The sequence below is a fragment of the Anabrus simplex genome, chromosome 2 (genome assembly GCF_040414725.1).
Source record: "Anabrus simplex isolate iqAnaSimp1 chromosome 2, ASM4041472v1, whole genome shotgun sequence".
Classification (NCBI taxonomy): domain Eukaryota; kingdom Metazoa; phylum Arthropoda; class Insecta; order Orthoptera; family Tettigoniidae; genus Anabrus; species Anabrus simplex.
This window is the reverse complement of record NC_090266.1, coordinates 845,803,235-845,827,099: the sequence shown is the minus strand read 5'-3', so window position 1 is coordinate 845,827,099 and position 23,865 is coordinate 845,803,235. Positions and strand designations below refer to the sequence as shown.

General features: G+C 38.2%; 1 protein-coding gene across 1 annotated transcript in view; it reads right to left on the bottom strand.

Moving 5' to 3' along the window:
* Positions 1–23,865, bottom strand: part of LOC136863132 (uncharacterized) — a 251,579-nt gene that overhangs the window by 171,709 nt on the left and 56,005 nt on the right. Inside the window, exon 3 of the mRNA XM_067139476.2 lies at positions 14,806–14,925. Within this exon, the coding sequence (XP_066995577.1) occupies positions 14,806–14,925 (120 nt within the window). The remainder of the gene's footprint in view (positions 1–14,805; positions 14,926–23,865) is intronic.

The following is a 23,865-nucleotide window of genomic DNA, read 5'->3' as shown; positions in this document are numbered from 1 at the left end:
GAGTGCGGATGGTGTCCTGAGGGATGGTTCTCCATTCTCTGTCAACCATTTGCCACAGTTGGTCGTCCATACGAGGCTGGGGCAGAGTTTGCAAACGGCGTCCAATGAGATCCCACACGTGTTCGATTGGTGAGAGATCCGGAGAGTACGCTGGCCACGGAAGCATCTGTACACCTCGTAGAGCCTGTTGGGAGATGCGAGCAGTGTGTGGGCGGGCATTATCCTGCTGAAACAGAGCATTGGGCAGCCCCTGAAGGTACGGGAGTGCCACCGGCCGCAGCACATGCTGCACATAGCGGTGGGCATTTAACGTGCCTTGGATACGCACTAGAGGTGACGTGGAATCATACACAATAGTGCCCCAAACCATGATGCCGCCTTGTCTAGCGGTAGGGCGCTCCACAGTTACTGCCGGATTTGACCTTTCTCCACGCCGACGCCACACTCGTCTGCGGTGACTATCACTGACAGAACAGAAGCGTGACTCATCTGAGAACACGACGTTCTGCCATTCCCTCATCCAAGTCGCTCTAGCCCGGCACCATGCCAGGCATGCACGTCTATGCTGTGGAGTCAATGGTAGTCTTCTGAGCGGACGCCGGGAGTGCAGGCCTCCTTCAACCAATCGACGGGAAATTGTTCTGGTCGATATTGGAACAGCCAAGGTGTCTTGCACATGCTGAAGAATGGCGGTTGATGTGGCGTGCGGGGCTGCCACCGCTTGGCGGCGGATGCGCCGATCCTCGCGTGCTGACGTCACTCGGGCTGCGCCTGGACCCCTCGCACGTGCCACATGTCCCTGCGCCAACCATCTTCGCCACAGGCGCTGCACCGTGGACACATCCCTATGGGTATCGGCTGCGATTTGACGAAGCGACCAACCTGCCCTTCTCAGCCCGATCACCATACCCCTCGTAAAGTCGTCTGTCTGCTGGAAATGCCTCCGTTGATGGCGGCCTGGCATTCTTAGCTATACACGTGTCCTGTGGCACACGACAACACGTTCTACAATGACTGTCGGCTGAGAAATCACGGTACGAAGTGGACCATTCGCCAACGCCGTGTCCCATTTATCGTTCGCTACGTGCGCAGCACAACGGCGCATTTCACATCATGAGCATACCTCAGTGACGTCAGTCTACCCTGCAATTGGCATAAAGTTCTGACCACTCCTTCTTGGTGTTGCATTTGCTCTGTCAGTCAGTGTACTTCACTTATACCAACTACATCTAACTTTTCTGATTCTCTAACCTACCACAATGATTCCAACTTCTAACATTCCACGCCCCGATTCGCAGAATGTCAGTATCCATCTTTCTGATGATCGCCCCTTTTCATGTTAAAGAATTCATAATGTTCAATATATGAAACATAAGGTCATGAAAATTTTAGGAATACTTACTGAAATCATGTTCAATGTTTCTTAGTAATATATGTGATGACTGCAGCTCAGGGTTGTCCATAACCCCCCATAATATTTGCTGAAAGATATCATTTGTTTCAGTTCCACTTTTGGTATTTGCTTCAGCTATATTTACAAAACAAGCAACAAATACTTTTATTGGAGATATACACATTCGGAAAATTTTCATGTATAATTCCTAGGAAAGGCTGAATTTTAGATTGGTATATAGGCCTCATACATATACATCTATTGTAACAAAATGTAAATATTGCAAGATGAGTTCAAACTTGTTCCTTGCCGTTGTTTGACGTAATATAGGGGTTTCTAATAATCCATCCCTGGTGAAAAATACCTGTGAATTATTTGCTTTTGGTACTTGCCCTTTATAAATGGCAAGAATTTTCAAGTTAGATATAGTTCACAAAATATTCTCGAGATGGCAGGTAAGGACGTGATACCTTCTCTTACCCTCCTTCTAAAGTGTGCTTCATGTTCTATCCCTGATCGATATGAGTCAAAAGCAATGTATTACAGTTTATGAATCTCATGTTCATTTCTTGGGGCTTGTAGTGCATATCGATCACTTCAATATTAGTTCTAATAATGAAGCAGAGATAACAGGAAAGTACACATCTTCTCAATTCATAACATGAAAGAAAATCCTGCAAAGCAGCAGTGTTGCAAGTGTAATAGGTGTTCTAACTTCTGCCTGAACCAGCTGTTTGTGATAAGTCAAACTGGTTGAACGAGTACAGTCCATTGGACATACAATGTATGTTGAACCGGATTGAGTGTTAAAAAGTATGTTAAATTATGTAATGATACAGTATCCATAATAAAATATTGTAGAATAACTTAATATATTTTATAACATCACAACAAAATAGAGACAAACAAATGCTGATTTTTTTTTTTTTTTTTTTTTTTTTTTTTTACAAGTTGCTTTACGTCGCACCGACACAGATACGTCTTATGGCAAAAATGGGACAGGAAAGGGCTAGGAGTAGGCAGGAAGCAGCCATGGCCTTAATTATGGTACAGCCCCAGCAATTGCCTGGTGTGAAGATGGGAAACCACGGAAAACCATCTTCAGGGCTGTCGACAGTGGGGTTCGAACCCACTATCTCCCGAATACTGGATACTGGCCATACTTAAGCGATTGCAGCTATCGAGCTCGATGATAAACAAATGAACATGGAGCCTAAATATTAAATCAAAATTTTTACATCACTATTCCAAATTTCAACAAATTTCTTACCAAGATATGAATAGTTGCACAATAGTTATACTCTAATTAGTGAAATCCTTTGTTTCCAACATGCAATATCAAAAATGTTACAGAAATCCCATCACAGGAAGTCTTCTGAGAATGACACGTGTAAAACTGATACAATCAAAATTACAAATTTTGAATTTATCAATTGCAATGAGGTACATAATAAAGAAATATGATCCAAAATCTCAATGAAATTTCTGTGTTAAGTGAAGCACATCTTTGTAAAAATGTTCACTATTAGAAATGTAGCACTACCGGTACATGTATAAATCAACCACTGGAAGAAAAAGAGAACAAATTATTCCTCATTTGAAATGCAACATCATTTAAAATCATTCTATCAAGTGGTTTATTCAACTGCTTAACTGCAAAGGATATTTGTAACTAACCTTAGAAAGTATACCACTTGGATTATTCCTTTTGGTAGAAGATAAACACCAGAAACAAATCCCACATCATAGATGGTTTCTTGTAATGAAGATATAATTTATTTAGTTGAACCAAATATTAAAAACAATCTGACTGCATTTTAATCTGAATACTTTTAACCACAGTATGATTGTTTTTTGCTAGTAGTTGAATGTCGCAAGGTTTTTGGTGACAAAAGGATGGGAAATGGCTAGGATTGAGAAGGTAGTGGTCATGGATCATTTACCTGGTGTGAAAATGGGAAACCATGGAAAACAATCTTCAGGGCTGCCGACGGTGGAATTTGAACCCACTATCTCCCGCTAACTTGCTAGGTCACAGCATGATTTACATAAAAACCACAAACCTACTAAAAAACCGACAACCCTGAAATCAACTAATTATTATCAATCTATTATAGGATATCCACTTGGTAGGCCAAGGCACTTCCAGGGCTGTAGTGCCATGGGGTTAGGTTAGGTTTATTATATGACATCTAGTTATAAAAATGTTAGATATCCAGAGGCCAAAAATCTGTGTATGTTCAGTCCGCTGGTGGGAGCCATCAGCTGTCATAGAAGAGGCGTACTAGGGAAATGAGGAGTGAGGTAGTTTCCCGTTGCTTTCCTCACCGAGCCAGAGTTGCTATTACATATCAGTCTTCCAAGCCCACTGAAATGCATACACCAACCGACCCTATGAGCAACATTTTCACACCATTCATAGCAGGGACTGGCTGCATAAGGATTGGCGTTACTAGCATCGCTCATACCTCAGTCGCTTTCATATTGTCAAAGCCAAGGATAAGACAGAGACACATCTACAAATATAATAAATTAAACAGCTTTGAAGCATTCACACTAATAGCAAATCAAAGCACAAACATAAGAATTACTCAAAGTTATCTAATGAAAAGTAGCTGAAAATGTGACCACCTCTGAGTCTGTAACCAGTTCCTCCATTTTCCAGATGGTATGGTCTCTCAGCCATTTCAAGATGTGCATGTTTATTTTAAACCTGGAAATGGCTTTAGAGGGCAGCTTCTCTATTATAAAAAGAGTTGAAAATAAATTTGAATCCTCTCTTCTATGATGGACACATGACAGAATCAAATTCACCTCATAGATGTTGAAATGGAAATACTTACAGCACATTGACCACATTATTTTTAATTCACTTGATGACACTCCAGCATATTTTTGCAGTCATGTTAGGAATATTTTTAAACAATTTGTAAATGGGTAAAGAGGAGCTTCTTTAAAACAAAGTCATAATCTAATAAATAAATTAGGAAAAAGCAACCTGAAAATAGCACAATCCTTACAGCTCAAATCTGAAATAATTGCATGTTTCTGCTAGGATGGTTAACACAAGCAAATCACTATCAGCACATTGATGCTCAATTGGTCATCCATGGAGACTTCTACAGGGTACAATTGAATTACTTTCAATATAGCTGACAATTTTTTTTTTTTTTTAAACTCGCACATAGTTATAAGGGCTGAGATTATGACCACCTTTGGGACTCCAACCTGAATCCTCTGCTCTCCAAATAGGTGTGCTAGCATACACTACAATGATAGATACACAAGAGAATGACTGATTCAGTTCTTTGATATAGAATTGATTGTCTATGAAAACAGTCTATAAGCTGAACTAGGGGCTTGTAATTTAAAAGAGTTCACAATGTGTATTTGCATGTCAGCCATATAACTTTTAGCAAGGATTGTGCAAATCAGCATAGTTTACGGTCATTCCCTGCAAAACAGAAATAATGTGAAAATCAGCATAGTTTACGGTTATTTCCTGCAAAACAGAAAAAAATGTCCACTTCTTCACCACAATCAAGCTTGTTTCTCCACTACTCTCTGCAGTTCGCTGCAGTCTGTTATCACAACAGTATCACTTAGATTCGAACATAACTGCATATAGGCATAGATATCAAGGATAATGTAATAAAAAACCACCTATTCAATACTTTCCACGTTTAATGTGGTTATTATCTACATGATTTTATGTAGACTTATTTGGTCAGGTACATGTTTCACCCATTATTTTGGGCATCTTCAGCCTGTAAACAACCTTTAGGTCAAGGTTTGGGACCTTTTTAACCAATATAAACATACCAATATATACACTATATACAACATATACATTATATATAATATATACAAACTGCATATGTTTTACAGTTCTTACAAGATTCCCATCAACAGTCACCTGTGCTATTTCTGGAGAACCAATCACATTTACAGCTTTGTAGACTTCAAAAGCAACTTTTTAAAGTTATCAGTTTTGTCAAATTGTGTGATGCAGGATTGGTCATTTGATTTTTTATTTTATGTTTCAGAGTAGCACTGTGAGTAGCTTGTAGTAATTCCTTTACTTTGTCACTATGATACCCGGATACAGCAACCTTGATTGTTTGTTCTATTTGTATTAGACAAACCTACAAAAATAAAATAGTATGATAGGACTGACCTACTTTAGAAAATGAATAAGGTTAACAATGCCACTAACCACTTCCCTTACAAAGAAGAATCTACTTCAGCAGAAATAAATACATCTTCCTTACCATTTCGAAGAAAATCAACTCCAGCATTTTACCTACCAAATTCCCCACTTTTCAGGAATATCTAGCAAAATGTGAAGCTCAAGGATTTCAACCACAGCTTTTAAAATATTTTAAGTAGATATAGTAATTTTACAATTCAGCCTTGACTGGTCGACTGGCCCTGACATTATATTTTTCTCGGGGAGGTCGAATGTTAGAAGGAACCTGACTTTTGATTTACGATCATCTTATGGCAATTACATACATGCCTCATACAAGAAAATAACAAAAGTATTTTATAATAATAATAATAATTTCGTATGGCTATTACTAGCCGAGTGCAGCCCTTGTAAGGCAGACCCTCCGATGAGGGTGGGCGGCATCTGCCATGTGTAGGTAACTGCGTGTTATTGTGGTGGAGGATAGTGTTATGTGTGGTGTGTGAGTTGCAGGGATGTTGGGGACAGCACCAACACCCAGTCCCCGGGTCACTGGAATTAACCAATGAAGGTTAAAATCCCCGACCCGGCCGGGAATCGAACCCGGGACCCTCTGAACCGAAGGCCAGTACGCTGACCATTCAGCCAACGAGTCGGACAAGTATTTTATTGGTCCACCATTTCAATACTATCCACTTTTATGCTGTTACATTTCTATACAGCTATAGAGTTTTACAGAGTTTTACAGTACATATTTTGCCCTTTTTAGAGGGCATCTTCAGCCTTTAAAATGTTGAACTTAAATATTAAATAAAATGTGAAACAAGAAACTAAATAATTGACATTGTAAAGCTAAAACTAGTATACAAAATCATTTAAAATGTGGACAATACTACATTAAAACTGTGATAACATAATAGATTAAAACGATCTCAACATCAGTCTACAACTATGCATCTGAAACTAAAACTAGATCTTCATCTTTCTAGAATGTGTGGAACTTGTATATTCTCGAATATGTAATTCCAAGAAAGTCACAAAAGATCCTGCCTAAAGTCAATGTTAGTGGGTTCAAACTGAATAAAGATGATTGCATTTGTACAAGAATATAAATTTTGAGTGAGTTGTGAAATACGTAGTTGGTGCTATCGTAAATAATATAATGGGTGAGTATGCAAAGTTTGTCAATAGAGACAGTTATAAAATAAGGTGTTAGCTGGAATCGCTGCTAAAAATATCATAAAGGTGAACGGAAGATAACCGTGTAGTCACATTGGATGTAAGGCCCTTTGTAGAAAATTTATACCGTAATGTTCAATAGCAGACCATTTATATTTGTATTATAAATTTACTCATTCGGGACAAATATTTCAGGTTCCCTATGGGAATCAACATCTATATCATCTGATGGCCAGGCAGGCATCAATTTTTGGTAATGAGACAAATACTCTCATTAGTGCATTGGCACTGCCGGTGGTTCCATGTAGCCTGCGCAGTGGCCTCCACGGTACGCACTAGCCTTGTGTCTTGGTGGGTGTGCTATTTACCAAGTGATGAGCCCAACTTAGCAAACGGGGGCGAGACGCTAGCAACCAGGAATGAGTTAGCTGGAAAATTGATAATGTCCAATAACGGACCATTTATATTGGTATTATAAATTTACTCATTCGGGACAAATATTTCAGGTTCCCTATGGGAATCAACATCTGTATCAACAGTCCAGTTCCTCGATCATGATCACAAAGCAAATCACTGAGCCACACTGAACAGACATGACAGGCACGACAGTGGTGCATCCTGTGGCATTGTACTAAACAAGGTTTGTGAGTGGAAGTGAGGGAGGAGAAGTTAGAAGAGGACACTGATTGCATTCAAAATTAGTTTAGTTCATTCCTAGAAATTTAACAATGATGCTGAGCTGTCTTCCAACAAATAAGCTGTTTGAAATGAATGATTCAACAGCTCCTGCGTCTTTATTGACAACACAACACACTTTTGTAATCAGCAGGAATTCATTATTGTTCATATTTTTAAAAAATACCCCAATAATTATCTTTTTCTTAACGCGCATTTTCTTCCTGCTTGCGCCCCCTTGGACTAGGCTCCCTGGGTATTTGCCCAGTCTGCCCATTTAAAGCTTGGGGTCTGGCAATCAAGACTGGAGCAAGGGGACTGGCTTCAGTCCAAACGTAGCCACTGGAGGTAACAAACAATTAGCAGCTTAAGTACAGAAAACTTTCTTGAAGTTACTAAGGTGATGGTGCAGGACTACTGCAATCATAATTTATCTCACTTGTTCATAACATCAATTCACAATCATGGACAAATTTACACAACGTAAACAATATTGTAAATGTATACGCATGGTCTGCCTGCTGTCATTTCTTGATGGATACAGTACTTTTGCATCCAACTCTTGGCACAGGCTAGAGTAAAGTGTAGCTTCCACCGAAGTCCCAGTCAACATCCATGGCTGTGACAATATGGAAGTTGCTGGGGTATGGGTAGTGCTGAGTAATGACATTCAGAGCATGACTAGTGCATCTGAGTGTTATGAAAGGTGCTGCTCATAGGGTCAGTCGTGCTGCAATAGTACTTTCTGACCCAGTGAGGAAAGCAATGGCAAACTACCTCACTCCTCTTCCTGCCTAGTACACCTCATTTTGGTGCTGCCATTGGTTTTTGGGGTTTCCTTATAACCGCATAACCTTTGGTGGTGCTATTTGAGGATCCAACCAGCCTCTGGGCTGATGACCTAACAGACAGACAGACATATGCATGGTTTAAAGTGATTTGATAGAATCTGAGGATATTATTATAGGATGAAACATGTCATTCTTTGTTTATTAGTCTGTGTTTCTTTTACAGGTATATTATAGTGCTATGTGTTATACTTAGTGTTTTCAACAGACTGAAATGCTTTAGTTACATTAACTGAGTCAACGCTGGAAAATATGGCAATCTTTTTAACACATAATTTGATTTACCAAACTTTAATGGAAGCCTTATTATTTTTCACATCCTTATGGAGGTTATATATCATTAAGGGTTAAGGTCCCATGCAATATCTACACCTCTATTATTTATTCCTCGAATAACTTGTTTGATATCAGTCTAATCTGTACCTTGCTTCAATGCTGTAGACATGTTCTTGAACAATACCATTCTAACATACAGAACAAGAGGTTAACGCAGCTTCATATCTGGCAATAATTTACAACAGTGTCTTTTAATGAGCTGTTGTACTTGGACAGTGCAGCAAGATGCTCGCATCCAGACAATAAAATTAATGGTATTGTAGCAAACATAAATTTGCTTAGTCCCTTTGGTCCAGATTATGAATTCAAAATTGGAATAGTAGTTACATATACTTTAAGAAGCCTAACTGCTGATATGCATGAGATCTGTGATTGTGCATGAAATCAACTGTTCAACAATGGTAAGGACAGTATGATTTCTGAAACATCAGTAACACCAGAGAGAGCTAAATCTAATTCAAAAAATTTAAATTTAAATAGGTGTTGCAAGGGATAAATTACACAGGTATACAAAATAAAATGAGTTTCTGCCATCTTAGAAGAATGTACATTTTCCTGTACCATTTTTTCATGCAGATCACAGAAATCACTTCAGTTTCATCGTATCACATGTAGTTCAAAGATACCATATTTACTCGTGTATGAGACCCCCCCTGGCTTTTAGAGACGAAGAAAATAAAAAAATAAATCTCGCCTATAAGACCCCCCAATGTAATTCATCAAAGAACGACGACGATTCGGCTTCAAAGCGGGTACAAGTCTTATTGCAGCTCTGATGACATCGCACAAATTTGTGAATAGTTTCGTCCATACGACCTACGCAATGAAAACGCGTCGAATCCATGCGGTACATCTGTGTTTCGAAGTTAAGAAATGTCCGCCTCTATGGCGTAGGTCTACTGCAGCTCTGATGACGTCACACAAATAGCTGAATAGGCCTAGCTTCGTGTTGAACCCGCGCATTGCAAGCATGCATCAGTCATGCTATATGTCTGTGTTTTGTATTTAATAATGTCCACCAGCGTAATGGTTAGCACAATTAGTTGCTGTTTTCAGGGGTCTGACTTCGAGTCCCGGTACCGTACTGCCAGAGATTTACGAATGGCAGGAAGGTTGATGTGCGGTAAAAGCGGTACATGTAACTCCCCTCCACTGGGGGTGTGTCTAAAAAGCTGTACCACCTCGGGATCAGGAAACGAGTTTACTTTAGTTGAGAAATATTCGCAGGAGAGATCATTAACAAAGAGGTCGTTTAATATCTCGTAACTCGGGCCAATATAGGTATATATTTGGAGAGAAGTAAGTTTAAAACGTGATAAAAGCTATCCAATTAAAACAATTGTTTTACTCGTCAACGTACCTAACAAATAATAATAACTTTATGTCCCCACATACTTTAAACGATTTTCGGAGACGCCAAACCAAACATACTAGGGTATGTGTTAATAAAAAAAGAGGCAACAAACGTATGAAATTAAACATTATGATAATAAAACACATTACCGCCACACCTGTAGATATCCATAAATGCGGTATATTTTCCTGCTATTCATTTTTTCCGTCGAACTAAACAATGTGGTCTGTCTTATCTCATGGACAGCTGTTTACACAAATCCTGATGTGATAAATGTAGAGAACAATCATGAAATGTACTTAAAAATAAGGGTCTGTATTTCAACAGCAGCAGTTTTTCCAGTTACTATGTATTACATTCAGAAGTACAACTCGTAACATACGCTAGTTATCAGCACATAGTTTGGCATGCCTTCTACAGCACGGCTCTATTCAGAAGGAGTGACTTCTGCTACATATACACCAACTGGGAATATCAGAGACCATCTGGGAATAGATTTACACTGTTTAGTCTCTATAGTCGGGACTAAAATTATTTTTAAAAGGTTCAAAAAGACGTGACCTTGTATGCTCTTGATTGCAGTGCATGACTCAAAGAGAATGAAGCATGGCTGATGCGACTGATGAGATATAGCAGTGAAGATGACGTCACTTAGAATGCAGACACGCCGGTAGCAAGACAGGGAAGTTGGCGGCGCAAGGCGATAATTCAAATGAAAGCAGTGATCAGGTTTACTGTGTGGTAGGCCTACTGCCGAACTGACAATATTTAATTATATGATAACACGATACCCTTATCCCTTTCTTCTACGGGATCGAGTATGAAGTGAGACGAATCTTCGTAGCGAGTTTTTACGGCCGTATGCCCTTCCTTATGTCAACCTCACCAGAGGAATTAATGAGATGTAACGAATGACATGATACGAGTAACTAAAATGGACTTTTGTATGTACCGTAGGCCTAAAAGTCGTGTTCACCATTTATTGTCTTTCTACGTTTAGACATAATGCCTTCCAACGAAAATAGCCAGTATAACTTAAATACATTCTAAGTTTGTTTAATAACAGTATAGAATATTTACACGTACAATTTATAGCTCTATATAACGTAGAAGTCATGTGTTCGCTGCACAAAATTTTGAGGTTATCGCATATTGGACCCCCCTTTACTATTTTTGGCTGTAAAAGTGGGAAAAAAGGGGGTCTAATACACAAGTAAATATGGTGTTAATGATTTTAAAACAACATGAGAATACATGACCATAAAGAATCATGAAACATACCTATCTACATACTCAAAATAAAATAACACTTAACATACAATGCTATAATTTTAGACTCTTACTTGCATTACAAAATCATACAGTACCAATACATCTATTAAGCATCCAACAGTATTCCACCATCACAGACCTTCCAGAAGATCTGGTAACATTTTTCCATCACCTTCATTTCTTGATGAAATCTTTCCTCCACAGTTGGTTGGGAATAATCAAAATGAGAGTGCAGGAAATTAAGCTTAAATGACATGTGGTAATCCACTTCTCTGTATGCATTCAGCAACTTCTGCACTACTTCCTTGTAGTCAGGAGACTTTATTTTGCCCAAGGAGTTCATACAAATTTGCTTATAACTTCTCCAAGCTGTCGGTTCCACTTCAGTCATGTTTGTTCAAATCCTCCATCTTTTAACAACTATGTTATCCATGTCCCCATTAAAATCCCTTCTTTTAATTTTGCAGATGAAATACTTGTGAACTTTGCAGTTAGGTATGGGAACCCTTCCAAATTTCTTTCACCTAGAGTTTTAATGAAAGTTTTTGCCAAAGCAAGCTTTATGTGGAGGGGTGGGAGCAGCACCTTTGATGAATTAAATAGGAAATGTTGGACAGTCTTTACTACTGGCCTTTTCTTTTTCTTGTCTAGATCACACTGACACAGATAGGTTTTATGGCGATGATGGGATAGGGAAGGGTTAGGAGTGGGAAGGAAGTGGCAGTGACCTTAATTAAGATGCAGCCCCAGCATTTGCCTGGTGTGAAAATGGGAAACCACGGAAAACCATCTTCAGGGCTGCCGACAGTGGGGTTCGAACCCACTATCTACCGAATGCAAGCTCACAACTGCGCGCCCCTAACCGTATGGCCACTTGCTCGGTACTACAGGCTTTTAAATGCCTCTTGGTTTCCAGTTGCACCTGATGCAATGTCCTTCAGTACTTAGACTGTCCCAAAGACAGAGAAAGCAAGGGAATTTTGTAAATCCCCCCTGAAAGCCAGTCAACATACCAATTACCTTCAAATCACCACAGACACTGACTGTACTGGTGTCCAATAGCCTCTAGAACCACATTCACATTTTTGTAGCTTTCTTTTAACCCTGGAACCGGCAGTCGTCGCGATCGCGACTCATTTCCCTGTTACTCAACCGGCAGAGTCGCTATCGAGATGCATTACGCCAGCGCTGACTAATTTCGAGATAGCGCCTTGACATCAATATCTTTATGACATATCTTGCATCATGTTGAAGAAGAAACTCTACTCTATAATACAGCACAATTCTGATGTAGTTTAGTGTGATAGTGTGTGCGGTATACACGTGGAAAAATGAGAACGCTTTGCAGACTGTCGTTCTGTTGTGCTTGCTGTGGTTGTCCGATGTGCATTTCCTTTCGTGGCGCAAAATTATTGAATTGTCAGGAAGTAGTTAAATTCGTAAATGTTTGTTTGATATGGACGGCGAAGGTGACGTATTTTTAGAAGGAATTGACGATGATTTTGACAATCATTCGTCAGGTAGTAGCAAATTATATGAGCCTAGGCTAAGTGATTTTGACACTGATATTGATGATGATGTGGAACACCATGAACCAACCACTGATGATAATGATAATGACGGTAATGCAGTTGACCAAACAGAACCGAAGTGGACAAGAGTTTATCCTACAAAGCCAGAAATAAAAGTGGAAGAGAAGTTCAAGTTTCGAAACCCGGGTGTACGAAATTGCCCTCCGGAAACAGTCTTCCTCTAACATATTTCTATTTGTTTTCCTCCAATGCTATCTGGAATCATTTAGTGAATGCAACTAATAAATACGCATAGGAAATTATTCGAAATAAAATGAATTCAGGAAATATGGGTCCGTATTCTCATCTGCAAAGATGGGTTGACGTTACAGTATCAAAAATTTTAAAAAACATTTGTCTAGTTACAAATATGGGTCTGAACCCTAATAACAATATTCAAAAATAGTGGTGCACTTCAAAATCGCAAATATTTCCATATTTTTCTAAAGTCATGTCACTAAAACGTTTCGACTGGAAATAAACATTCTATAATCTGTTAGTAATGTTAATTTTTGATGCCTACATACTCTATGTTTGAACACCGACAAACCCCTTGAACATGAGGCATTTATGGTTAGTATTGTCGAAGGTCTTGTAGATGAAGAAACTCTTCAGAACATTCCACCTGGACCTTCGGGAGAAACGGGACATCAGCTGGTACGCCAACCAGGGAAGAAACTGCGGTTGTGCCCTGTCTGTTCGACTGCAGAGAAAAGTCACGTACCCACTTCTGGTGCCCAGGATGTAACTGTGGTGTCCATAAACAGTACTACCATAAACTAAAACATTTTTATAGGCCTATGAAAGCAGGAAGAAAGAGGAGCCACTCCGAAGGTAGCGAGGACGAATCTGACTAAGTAGACTCACGTTTTGGTGCGATGTGCTTGTGTTATTTCAGTTCTATTTTACTTTACAATACTTCAACGTAGTGAAACCTTTCTACATATTTTTAATCAGCATAAAATTGCGCAAATTTTGTATATAGTAAAATCCTCATATAATGTTACTTTTTACGTACACGTTGCCCAGAACTTTCGGATTATTTTGGAATACTTAGCGTGTGTTGAATACTTCGCCCATACTGCTTCAGGATACTAAATTAGTGAGTTTAGTTTCCTGCTATAGTAATCTTCGTCCTTTTCTGAATAAAATGACATGTTATACATGAAAATAAATTGAAAAACAACATTTTTATGAATTTTTTAAAAGTTGCTTGCAAAACTCGCCTAAATGCTTGCCGCTTGAAGGTAAACTGCTTGCCGGTTCCAGGGTTAATTGTACAGACAGAATGGGGAATGGGTATGGATGGCTTTACATTCCCATTCAAGGACTGCTTTTAGGCTTGTCTGAAAAAATCAATAAAAAGCCTTCATTCTGAAATAGTATATAGCTGTTTCAGTTCCTCAAAGAGACTGTGAACATCATTACCAAAGACTACTAGACCACCTAAAGAAAATAATTATTCTAAAGTTGTGTTCTATGTTCTAAAATGGCAGATCCTGATATCACTGGTAGAGAAAAAAAAAAAAATTGTAATCACCATTTATCTGTAAGGTTGGAAGCCAAAAGAAAAGTTCTGCTTTCTCTTTGGAGTTAGCCAGTTATTGTATTCACCCAGAATATCTACTGGACCTACCAATAGGAATGAAACCTTGAAACACAATGACAAACCTTTATTTACAGTCCCAGTTCCTTGAAGAATGCTCAATAAATAGTTTACAAAAATGTAATCCTGCACATGCTAAGTGACAGCCCCATCAACGATGGGTATAACAGCTTGAGCAATCATAAAATGCAGTTATTGCAACATATTTACCTTCAATGAATTGTCAAAATGAATGACAGAACTGAATTTTGGAACAACTCTAACATATATCTTAAGATATTTGTATATTTCTTTAAATAAATATACATATACATAAATCTATACTTACACAAATGCAAATTGATTAATAGCATGAAGTAGACCTTGGATTATGTTAACTTACTTCAGCATTATGCGGCGAAACTGCTAATGCCCGTCTGAAACATTCTATAGACTTCTCAGCATCTCCCTTTATTCGCCAAAAATTTCCAATTTGGTTATAAAGTTGAACAGACTTTGGCTTCTATTAAGAACAAGGGGAAAAAAAAAAAAAAATTACTCATATACCTTTTACTCCATTATTAATCTTAAACACACACAAATCACAATAACTGGCTGCATTCTTCTCAGCACAAGCGTTTCAATAACCTTAGAATACGAGAAACAATAATTACATAATACTTGAACATGCAACCAATGGTAACAAAAATCTTTCTATTATTGCTACTCAAAAACAAGATAGTTGTACAGGTAACAACAATGGAGTCCTAAAGCAAAGTATAATCAGTTCACAATCTGACATGAATTCGTCCTTCTAAAGCATCCCACGTATGTTCTATCAAAATGTATCAGGATACATCACTGGCAAGTTCAGTTGCTGAATATGTTACCCTAGACGACATTCAACAAGTCGTGTCATTTGAGGAATTGCCACCAGCACACTTTTTCACTATGTTCACGGGCTCATAAAAGGTTCCTTATTCTCCCTACTTGGTGAAATGACAAGAACTGGGCCATAAAATGAATTTGGACTCATAAGAGAGAAACACATTGCCACATAGATTCAGGATAATATGGCAACTGATACTGAATTTACTGCAACTAGGCCCTTCTGTTTACAGAAATGAGAGGGATACACATTGCAAAAAATGTCAAAGAGGCCACCCCTCAAGAGTCTCCAATACAGGGTTTATCTGAAAATTTGGACTCCCGAGGCTACACCAAGCTCTGAGGACAGTTCCTTGGGAAATATCTTCTGGTTCCCTTTTACAGTTAACACCATACATTAGCCCTGCGAACAAATTTTGAATCTTGGTCAATCTGCTTTTGGTCTTTGGCCTTTGTCTTCTATCTCTTGTAACCAACAAAAAGTAACACAGTGCAGGATATATTAGATTAGGAAATTAAATCTTAAAGGAAGTAGACGAATGTTGTTACTTGGGTAGTAGAATAAATAATGATGGCAGAAGTAAGGATGACACAAAAGGCAGACTAGCACAAGCAAGAAAGGTCTTTCTTAAGAAAAGAAATTTGCTCAGTTCGAACGCTGATATAGGAATCAGAAAGGTGTTTTTAAAGGCTTTCGTCTGGAGTGTGGCATTGTATGGAAGTGAAACACGGATGATAACTAGCTCAGAAAGAAAGAGAACAGAAGCTTTTGAAATGTGGTGTTACAGAAGAATGATGAGGGTGGGATGGGTAGATCAAATCACAACTGAAGAGATACATAATCGAATTGGTAAGAGGAGAATGATTTTGTGAAATATGACCTGAAGAGACAGAATGACAGGACACATCTTATGACACCCAGAATTTTTTTCAGTTAGTTTTTGAGGGAAGCATAGGTGGTAAAAACGGCAGGGGTAGACCAAGGTTGGAATATGACAACTAATTCAGTGTAGCTGTAGGATGCAGCAGTTACGTAGAAATGAAAAGGTTAGCACAGGATAGGGTGGCTTGGAAGCTGCATCAAAACAGTCTATGGACTGATGACCAATAATAATAATAATAATAATAATAATAATAATAATAATAATAATAATAATAATAATAATAATCTACGTGTACTGTTCCATAAAAGCCGATGATGTCAGCAGAGTATGACGTAATGGAACGTTACCTGTAAACAAGTCAGGTCGTGAGATGCCACGGATGATGCATTGCAATCCTAGCTGGACCAGTGAGGAGAGAGGAAGCAAAATAGGAATACATCATTAAGATAAGTTCAAACATTTCAATAATTACTGTATTAGGAAGGGGTACACAGAATTTTGACATAAATGTTTTTACACTTGTTCATAATATTCATGAATTCTTTTAAAATATATATATAATAATAAAAATTAAAAGATAGAATCTGATGATGTTCTTTCAAGAATGAAACATGTCATGCTGTTTTTAATTAAATGATATCTTTCTCAGGTATAATCCGTTATTAAAGGGGTTTTTTTTCACGTATTTTCTAATTTTATTAATCCTGTATTAGTTCTGACAGACTGAGAAACCTCATAAAAATAAATTAACTGTCAAGAATGAAAAGAAATGGCTACATAACAAAAAAGAATTGTTTTAATAATCTACATATGACACTTTGCAGTACAAGGAGTGCTGCATAGACTGCAATCTATATCTACCCTGCCTCTAGCTATCTGAGAAATCTACTCTCTTGTAGAGGGTGATCACTGTCCTTGTGCATGGAATCACATACACACAGCTCATAGAAAACCACATGCTATATGCTAGTTTGCTCTTGAAAATAACCATTAGAACATGAGCCATTCAACTTTCTGTAATATATTTAGTGATATACAGTATTTGCCCGTACATGGATACTGGTTTAAATACTGCAACTAGCTACACAAGTCTAGTGTTGTCTCTCCTTCAACAATTGCAATTCCCTGCTTTACTGTTTATAATTTTTGATAACAGTGTACATTGTCTTACACATATAAAGTGAAACGATTAGTTCCTTTGCTTGAAGGCTGCAGAAATATTTTATAAGCTATCACAGTGTGCAACACAGCATCAGATGCAGAATGTTTTACTTTATCCTTTGTGAAATACACCTTAGTGCACTATCCAATATAACTACATAAAGGAACCACTCATCAGCCATTCTGAGCCAGAATTTACTAGAAGGGTGGTTAAGCCAACATGCATGTGAGCACCTTCCTAATTCCTAACCAAACAAAAACAAAAAATAATAATGAAATGGCATATGGCTTTTAGTGCCAGGAGTGTCTGAGGACATGTTCGGCTCGCCAGGTGCACGTCTCTTGATTTGACGCCCGTTGGCGACCTGCGAGTCATGATGAGGATGGAATTATGATGAAAATGACACACACCCAGTCCCTGTGCCAGCAAAATTAACCAATGTTGATTAAAATTCCCGATCCTGCCGGGAATCAAACCTGGGACTCCTGCGACCAAAGGCCAGCACGCTAACCATTTAGCCATGGAGCCGGATAACCAAACCAAGCCAATTAATGACAGAGGTCTCAGGGCATCTGATGTTTTGTAATGGCTATATAACACACTACAACATTTTTGTTTTTAATTTGCTTTACATCTCACTGACACAGATAGGTCATACGATGATGAAGGGACAGGAAAAGGTTAGGAGGAGGAAGAAATTGACCCTGACCTTGATTGAGGTACAGCTCCAGCATTTGCCTGGTATGAAAATGGTAAACCATGAAAAACCATCGTGAGGGCTGCCAACAGCGGGGTTTGAACCCACTATCTCCCGAATGCAAGTTGACAGCTACGTGACCTAAACTGCACAGCCAATTGCTCGGTACAACATTTCCCTCATCGCTCTTAACTATTCTCAAGGTTCATAACTGATGCTGAATTCATTAACAGAATAATGAAGAAGAAATACTAGAAAAATAAAATACAAATGAAATGGTAGTTCATGGTGTGGGTTCCTGTAGTTACATCCTATTATAAATCATGGGCAACAGCTAAGTGGCCTAGTAAATGATCCTGAGAGTCAAGACAAAATTCAGGATAATGAAATTAGACGGAGATATATGGATATGACTAGTAAAATGTTCCAAAGAATAGACAATAATCAGGTCCAACATGTGGAAAGATAATGTATGACATACAAAGATGTAGTACAAACAGTATGGGATTGTGTTGGAACAATGTGTAAAAATGGGGGGAGGAAACTTACTTTTTGACAGAATGATGTAGTTGGGGCAGCTTGAAATGTAAAAAGGCATTTGAAAAATGGCTTTAATAAGAGATGCTGTACATAGCGAACAGGACAAAGAGAAAAGAAATAGGTGGAAAGGAACCAACAAATGCCAAATTCAGTCACATAAAGAAGCAACCTTGTAGTTTTATGTAACTGTTGATATCCTGATCATAGCCATAGAGCCTGCAGTTTTACATGGAATCCACACAATAAGGACGTGATGACTTTTCATTTCAAAATTCCAATGTGGATTGGTTGGAGTCACATAAAGAGAGATGCGAGCAAACATGTTATGATAAACACAATGAGAGCAACAGAAAGAAGTGGCAGGGACAAACACTACAGGACAACAAAAATTTCCCAATCTTCATACACTACTCTCTTCAGTCAGGATCTATCCTTATCAAACCCAATTCTTCTACATCAATTTCTTCTCTGCCTGTAACAAGCTCCTTTATGCTTGTACCGACACATTTTCTGACGGTCAATCTAACCTAAATATCTTTACTACTGCCAAAATTTGATCTCTCAAAGCCTCAGTAATGTGAAATTCTTCAACATTTATGAGCCTTGAAACACATACCAACAACCCCCAGCACATGCTTGTCGCAGCCTACCTTTTCTCCCAAATGCTAACATCGGCTTCTTGCTGTCTTGACTCACGAGCAGGAAACTTTGGCTTTCCTAGCCCAAGGTAAGAATCATCATTCCTTTTGGGGAGTTAATGCTTTTCCTTTCTTTAGCCCTGGACCTGGCCAAGAAGAGCAGTGCTTTGAGGAAAGTGACTTGTTTGGGCTCATATTAACTGTTGTGTGTTTTCTTTCATCTTGCAAGTGCTTTAAATTCTAGTAGACTTTTCTCATGCCCTCCTGATTTGTGAAGTTTTGAGTATTGTCTAGGACTGGAAAATAAATTAGTTCCCACATTTACACTTGATGTTAATTTTTATTACCAAAGCTGGACTCTAACACCAAGGTTCATTCCTGACACTTTGTGAAAAATGAAGCTTGTCTTCTCTACGTCGAAGATCCTGTTAGGGTCATCAATGATAAGTTTGATAACCTTGGCTTCAAGATAGTCTGAGGGTCCAACAAACCAACCCTGCACCCTATCTTCTGAAACAGCAACCCTGCCCTTGCTAATAACTTCAGCCTTCTTCTGCGACAGGTAAAGATGGTAACCCTTAAAACACTGGAACCAGGTTTTCTCTGGCCTACCATGTTTGAAAGGTGTACCTCTTCCTGAACTTAATAATCTGTTGAACAGTATCGAGCAAATTCTTCCTTCTCAGTGGAAAACCTCTCTTTGCCATGTTCACATCATCACCCATTCACAAATTCTCGATGGCTCAGGAATGGCTTCTGGCCAAAAATAGTTGCAACCTTCTGACATCCAGAGAGTTCGTCATTTAATGTTGCTGGAAGAACATGGTAAGACTTAGAAGACCATCTCTGGAATATCTTGCTGAATTTTACTTGCTGAGCAGCTTCTTCAGGCATAGTTTGTTTACTTGGAGAATTTTACATGCTTTCTTTGACTTGTTCTCTTCATTAGGCATCTTTATTTTAACCATTCCTAAGTTCTGAACAAGTGTCAAGAAAGCTACACAGAACCATGGAAAGAAAATACAAGCTTTAGCAGACATGATCACAAGGATGATGCATTCAGAGCCAAAAAACAAAACAAAATGACTGCAAAACTTGCTATCAAGATTTGTCCATTAATTTCTGGTAGTGTTCAATATAAGCTGGTGTTATTCTACGAAAAAACTTCATTTATCAAACAACAGTCCGATATTATAAAACTGGGTTCAAATATCAAACATATTTTGCTATAGAGTTAAATACAATTTATGTTCTGAAACACCCATCACAAACAATATCCGTTTATTCCACTCGACAGTGAAAGAAAGAAGTGTCTTTTCCCATGTTCTCGAACATAGTATGTAAATTTATTGATATACTCATTATAGAAAGAAATGTATAATGTGTTCAATATTTAGAGGACAGTCGATATATAGTGGCAACACCCTAACATTTGAACCCACTCACCCCTTACTGCATCTCTATATGACTGACTTGAAGTAAATCCAGATTTTAAAAATGAATGATGTCATATTTGGTGTGAACTGAAGAGGTCAGAAATAGCCATCTTCAATGAAATTTACAATGAAAAGAGAAAACAGAAAGGTGGGCTCACCCAATGCTGTACGATCAGAGACTTGACCTTGTAAAGGGAGGTAAGAGTGGGGTTCAAGTATCAAACATATTTTTCTATAGATTTAAATACAATTTATATTCTGAAATACCCATCAAAAACACAATAGCCTACCTGTATTGTTAAAAAGCACAAGAGCAGCAATACATGTCAATTCTTCTAAAATAAGCATGGATAGGAAGTATTAATTTATTGCCACCACTAAACAAGGATGTACTGTAGTGCTGCAAGGGCTTCTGAAGCATATGACATATTACAAAGAACCACATCCCATTGGTAAAAAAATTATCTAGAAAACGGTTATTGGACACACAAACTAGGTAAGGAATTTTAATGTATTGTCAATTTCAATAACTAACTTAGACTCATAATATTCAGACATCAATAATCATGTAATCTACAATAATAATAATTATTATTATTTTAACAGTGCTCAACTAGGGACAACATATAAAACTTGCTTGCAGGGTTACCCTTCGCACATCTTTTGGAGGAGGTAAGTAACTTGCTAATCACGCTGCAAGAGGGGGAAGGAGGCTGACACTGGTGATGGCGGGACTGTTGGACATTCAATACCAACCACAATTACTGTTAACATCTTGAGCAGATTATTTTCACGTAAGTGCACATTTATCACTGTAAAATATATGTATGAACTTTATATACTTAAAGATTTAGGATGTATTCTTAATGACTATCAATACATCAATGACTAGAAAGCAAGCTACTAAAGCAAGGCAATGAGGAAAGTTAGTCATGTGGGGAAAGTGAACCAGGGCAGAGAGTTCAGGAATTAGGATAAGGCAGAGGGTGAGGAAAATAGAAGGTGGTAATTTTCCACGTTGGCACCAACAATGTAAGGCAAGCAGGAATGTGTTCTAACATAGTTGGGGATGTGTGGGATCTGGTTACGACAGCATGGGAGAAGTTTAAGGAAGCAGAGATTGTTATCAGTGGGATACTGTATGGGAGGGACACTGGCTGGACTGTGAAAAAAGGATTTAAATGAGACTATGGAGTGGGTATCTTGGAAATTGGGAGCGAGATTTGTAGATACTAATAGGTAGGTAGGAGATAGAGATTTACACTCAGATGGCTTTCGTTGAACTGCAATGGTACATAGAAGTCAGGGGAGATTGCTTAGAAGAGTTATAGGCAGGTACATTCAGGGAAATGGGGTGGACTAGAGAGCGGTGATGACAGTATAGGAAGTAAGACGACAAGTAAGGATGACATAAAATTGTTAGTATTAAACTATAGAAATACTGTAAAGAAAGGAATAGAATTAAGTAATTTAATAATATATTTACCACATATTGTAATAGGAGTGGAATCATGGCTGAGAAGTGATTTGGATGTGGAAATTTTCTCACGGAAATGGAGCGTTTATCGTAGACAGGTTAGGAATGATATGAGGAGGAGAATTCATACTAGCAAAAGAAGAATTTGTAAATTACAAAAATGTTAAGGATGAGAAACATGAAATTCTAGGTGTAAGACTTATCTCCAAACATAATAGGCAACTTAATGCTTCTGGGGTGTACAGATCTGGCAATGTTGGTGCTGACGCTGACGAACAATTATTAGGTAAGATGCTCAGCTATGTGGGGAACGACACAGAAAGGAACATTATTGTAACAAGTAGTCTTACCGAATGTTAATGGAGAAGGTAATGTGAATAACAGAAAGCATGACCAACAAATGGTGAATAATTTAATCTGGGAATGACTGCTGAGGGCCGGTTCTACCACCTGCTGGTAAAGTAGCGCGTAACTTGCCCTCCGTGTAAAAGGATGTTTCCGTTCGACCACTCCCAGGTAGCGCTATCGGCAGCATAAATCGTAGTTAGCTGGCGCATAATTTATCGGTCACTTCGAGGGCCCAATAAGACCCTGCCGGGCAAGTTTTGGGAGTTGAACATTATTAGCTGTATTTCTGGTGACATAAAACTTAAATTAGCTTAGTATACTGAAAAAAGCACGATACTGTAACAGTGATCGATATTGTATTGCAGGATTTTGAACATTAATGCTTCCCTTGAGTTGCAACGGTCACGCCAGCCTCTCGCATCGGTAGCGTAGGGAACACATTTTATACATCAAACTTTCGTAAAGAAATTTTAAAAGGATATAAAATAAAAATCTATTTGGAAATCATTTTAAATGGGCTTTAATTTTCTACTTTTTCAGTTTTCAGACGCGAGATATAACTTACTGTATGTATCCCAATCATCTGCAGTGTTCTCGTAGCATAATGGCTAACACGCTGACGTCATAATACGCGGTATGCAAGTTCGAGTCTTTATTCTGACGAATCTTTTTTATTTCCATTACTAGTGTTGTTTTAATCTGTATGCCTCTTTCAATATGTTCTTTTGTTAATAATATATTTCATTGAAATGTTTAATCACAATATTATGTCTACTAGGAAATTGCTTTATATGTGTGCTACTTATAGAAAGTGATTTTATGATTAATAGCATATAGAACTGTCGCCCAGGTAGCAGATTCCCTATCAGTTGTTTACATAGTCTTCTTATAAATGATTTCGAACAAATTGGAAACTATTCCATTCCCAAATTCCTCTTCCTATGAATGGATATTTATCCCAATTAGTTCTTTACATTTACAGTACCTTCCAACTTTATCTTCATAAAGTTAAACATTAGAATGAAATGCATTATCAATAAATGGAAGCATGTGGAACTAAACGAGGTCACAGAGCTAATTGCAAATAGAGCATCGTGGAGATACTTAATAAATTGCTCAAAGGCAATAAGTCCGTAAGGAAGATGTTTATGTATATACGTATATGGAAGCGCGTAGAAGAGAGTTAAGAACAATGGCAGGGAACGAAAATAAATTTTTAAATATAAATTAGAAAGACAAAGAAAACCTGTGTACCTTCTATTACGGAGCGAGCGACTTGACCAATCTACTACGAGAATACTTTTCAAAAATGCTGCCTTACATGACAGGTTATAACTGGCGTAAGAAAATGTAATTTCGAGATTTTTATCCCAATTAGGTATTGATATTGAAG